The sequence below is a fragment of the Theobroma umbraticum genome, unplaced genomic scaffold (assembly GCF_002168275.2).
Source record: "Theobroma umbraticum cultivar Fairchild unplaced genomic scaffold, ASM216827v3 scaffold_20.0, whole genome shotgun sequence".
NCBI lineage: Eukaryota > Viridiplantae > Streptophyta > Magnoliopsida > Malvales > Malvaceae > Theobroma > Theobroma umbraticum.
In genome coordinates, this window is record NW_018397266.1 from 3690777 (window position 1) to 3693898 (window position 3122).

The following is a 3122-nucleotide window of genomic DNA, read 5'->3' on the forward strand; positions in this document are numbered from 1 at the left end:
ACAGTAGTTATTAGCCCAACTACTGCCTCTATGCTTCCATGACTTTTCACAAGCTCCTCATACAGAAGGGCAGCATCCTCTTCCTTGCCATGCCTGAGCTTGAAGGAAGCAGCCTGTTGCATTATAACACTGAGCTGGTTGTCCTCAGTCATGGCAGATTTCCACCATTTGATTGCAGAGTCAAGTACAGCAGCAGCACCATTTATATCTCCAGCACGTTCTTTGAGAGCAACAAGAGTGGCAACAGTGGCAGGCATGTGCTGGATATCAGGTACCTTAGCAAGGGATTCAGCTGCAATTTGATGATGGCCAGCAGCAGCAGCAACTTGTGCCCTTGCTAAGAAAATAGTCTTTGATTTTTCAGGGAATTTCTCAGCGAACTGACCCAACATTTCTTCTGCTTTCCCTGCCTTGTTTTCTCTCACCAAGACAGCAGCTTGAAGCAGTACTGGCATCACACTGTCAGGAAACAGCTCTTGCAAAAAAGCAACAAGTTCCCGCGCCTGTAGAATTTCAACAACAAATGGAAGAAATAAGAACAGGAAAATTCATTAGCTGGCAGTCTGTTTTTTTTTTATAATTTTTTTTTAAAAAAAAGAGGGCTGAAAAAACAATGCAGATTAAAAGTGAGAAATGCAGAATCCCAAAATGAAAAAACCTGATCCATCTTATTTGCATGAATAAGTAGAAGAACCCGATTCGCATAAATTGTCTCCTTTTGTTTTGGTGAAAGCTTCAAGTCAATTGCATGCGCAAGCTGAAACTTCCGTGAGTCTTTCTCTTTAAGCCGATCAAGTTTCCTTAAGCTGTCAGATATATCTTTGGGACCTTTCATTGCAATAAGGTTGTTCACTGCCACTGCAAGAGATGGCTCATCTGCCAAATTTCGGTTTACAATGTCTGTATAAGCTCCAACAGCCTCTTGTGTGTGACCAAGAAGCTGATAAAGCAAGCCGATTCACATTAGTGGCTGTGTTACCTCTCTTTGCAGAAAGGAGAGAAACGAAGGGGAGAAAATGAGGAAAATGCTTGCAGAATGTTGTTATTTTACCTGCTGGACATAAGCTAATTGGACAGCTATAGGAGCTAGTTCAATCTCTACATCATCATCAGCAAGGTTCTCTTCTGTAAGTGTTTCCTGACCAATTCTGGCAAAAAAAAAAAGGATGAAACAAAGAAAAAGCATGCATTTCAGCATTTGATGTCAGTAAATTTATAATCCTCAACTATCTGGATACATCTAATTACCCCAGTGCATAAGCTAAGCAACAGATTATCTTATATCAAAATAAAAATAATTAACTGCCCAAAAGACAAAAATAGACAGACTGGCAAGATCAAAAACAATTTGAAAAATATGCAATTTAAGAAATAGTTAATTAGCACGTTAAAATTAGAAGCTATACAAAGCCTTCACTAGAAAATGAATATCAGCACCTACGAGAACAAACCTCCACAATCATACTAAAAATATCAATTCCCTCAAAATCCAGTACACTAGACTGGAAAACTTACTCTAAGATGAAACTAACAAAACTTTGATTATGATAGGTTTTTTTGCTCAATACTCTCATTATGATACGAGTTCAACTTTTAACTTCACTTTTGAACATTAGCTTTTTCTCCATCTGAAAAGGGATTGATAGAACATAATCATCTGAAAGCTGATTTAATATCTACACTTCTTTTACAAAAATTTCTCAAGCATTTTATTTAGTGCTTCAAGAAAAGAAAGAGGTGCCTGTTTTAAAATTATACCAGATAGAAATGCATAGGATTGGCCAAAAAAACCTATATTGAAAAGAAGTGAAATGATCCAAAAACCAATCAAGCCACAAATGCAGGCAGCTAGCATGTTTAAACTATAATAGTAAAATTCCTAGATACAGAAGGCCCACCAACATATGCTTGATACTTTTCTCGCTTTCTCTGAAGACACTATTACAACATGATACTAGCCCAAAACATAAGCCATCCTCGGATCTACTAATAACATTAAACATTAACCATTCCATCAACAACTATTGAGTAACAAGAAAATCTTTTCATCACAAATGAACATCCAAACAAAAATTACTGCAGTACCTTCGTGCAGTGAGCAAGAGTTGCTCAGCATCCTTGTGCTTATTTCCTTCAATTAAAGAACAAGCAATATTATATGCCAACTCAAAGCTGCTAGTTGCCTTAACCTTAAGTGCATCCAAAGTTCCCTGAACTTCAGAAGCTCTCCCAGCCGAAATCAAACCAGCAACCAAATTTATTTCCAAGGAATCAATCTTCGCTCTTTGAAGATTCCGACAGACATCAACACAAGCATCCATTTTTCCTAAACGATATAGAATCTGAGCTTCTAACAACATACTTGAATGAGTCTTATCTTGTTTCTCCAACAATACCAAAGCTTCATCCAACTTGTTTTGTCTGTATAGGCAATATGCCTATTTAGAGATACCAATATAAAAAAGAACATCAATACAAATAAGCAAATAAATTTTGTGATATTTATGCAGCCAAGATATGGTGATAAATTATTGATCAAATAATATTAAATATCAGAAAAGCAAACATGAGGTGCAAGAGTAAAACATGAAAAAACAGGTCAAGTTGTATACTTGTACACACTATGTGTAAACCATCAAAAAGAAGAAATAAGAGCTAATGGAAGAATAAGATAAATAACGAAGAACTCAAACTCTGAATCATGATGACCTGTCTTCCCAAATCATTCTACTGAATAATACATCAACCAAAGCAAATACAAGTAACTTAATCTCTGTATGGTTGTTGTTTTTACTACTTGTTTTTTACTATTTAAGATTTGCTTTCTCATGATTTGCTAATTATGATTAAAAATGTGCATAGAACTAAAAAGTGATGCACATTAATACATAACTGTTTGGTATAAAATTAAAGTCCCATATTTTTCTATTTAGTTTTTTATTATTAAAGACTATCCTTTGCTTGTATATCCAAATGCGAGTAACAAAAGCAACCATCAGACTGTGCCTTAATAAGTTTGAATCGGTAGCAGCATTCGAGTAAACTAAGCTGATCAATTTACGCAATGCAGTGAAAGCAAGCCACTCGCTAATCGCACAATATTGAAACTAAGAACAGGAAAA

At 35.7% G+C, this 3122-nt stretch overlaps 1 protein-coding gene across 1 annotated transcript in view; it reads right to left on the reverse strand.

The window, feature by feature from the left end:
* Window positions 1-3068, reverse strand: part of LOC110423485 (SRP72 RNA-binding domain-containing protein) — a 3232-nt gene extending 164 nt beyond the window's left edge. The window contains exons 1-4 of the mRNA XM_021437701.2: window positions 2086-3068; window positions 1052-1148; window positions 659-940; window positions 3-503 (exon numbers count right to left, since the gene is read on the reverse strand). Coding sequence (XP_021293376.1) covers window positions 3-503; window positions 659-940; window positions 1052-1148; window positions 2086-2360 — 1155 coding nt within the window. The 5' untranslated portion in view covers window positions 2361-3068. The remainder of the gene's footprint in view (window positions 1-2; window positions 504-658; window positions 941-1051; window positions 1149-2085) is intronic.
* Between the last annotated feature and the right edge of the window lie 54 nt (window positions 3069-3122).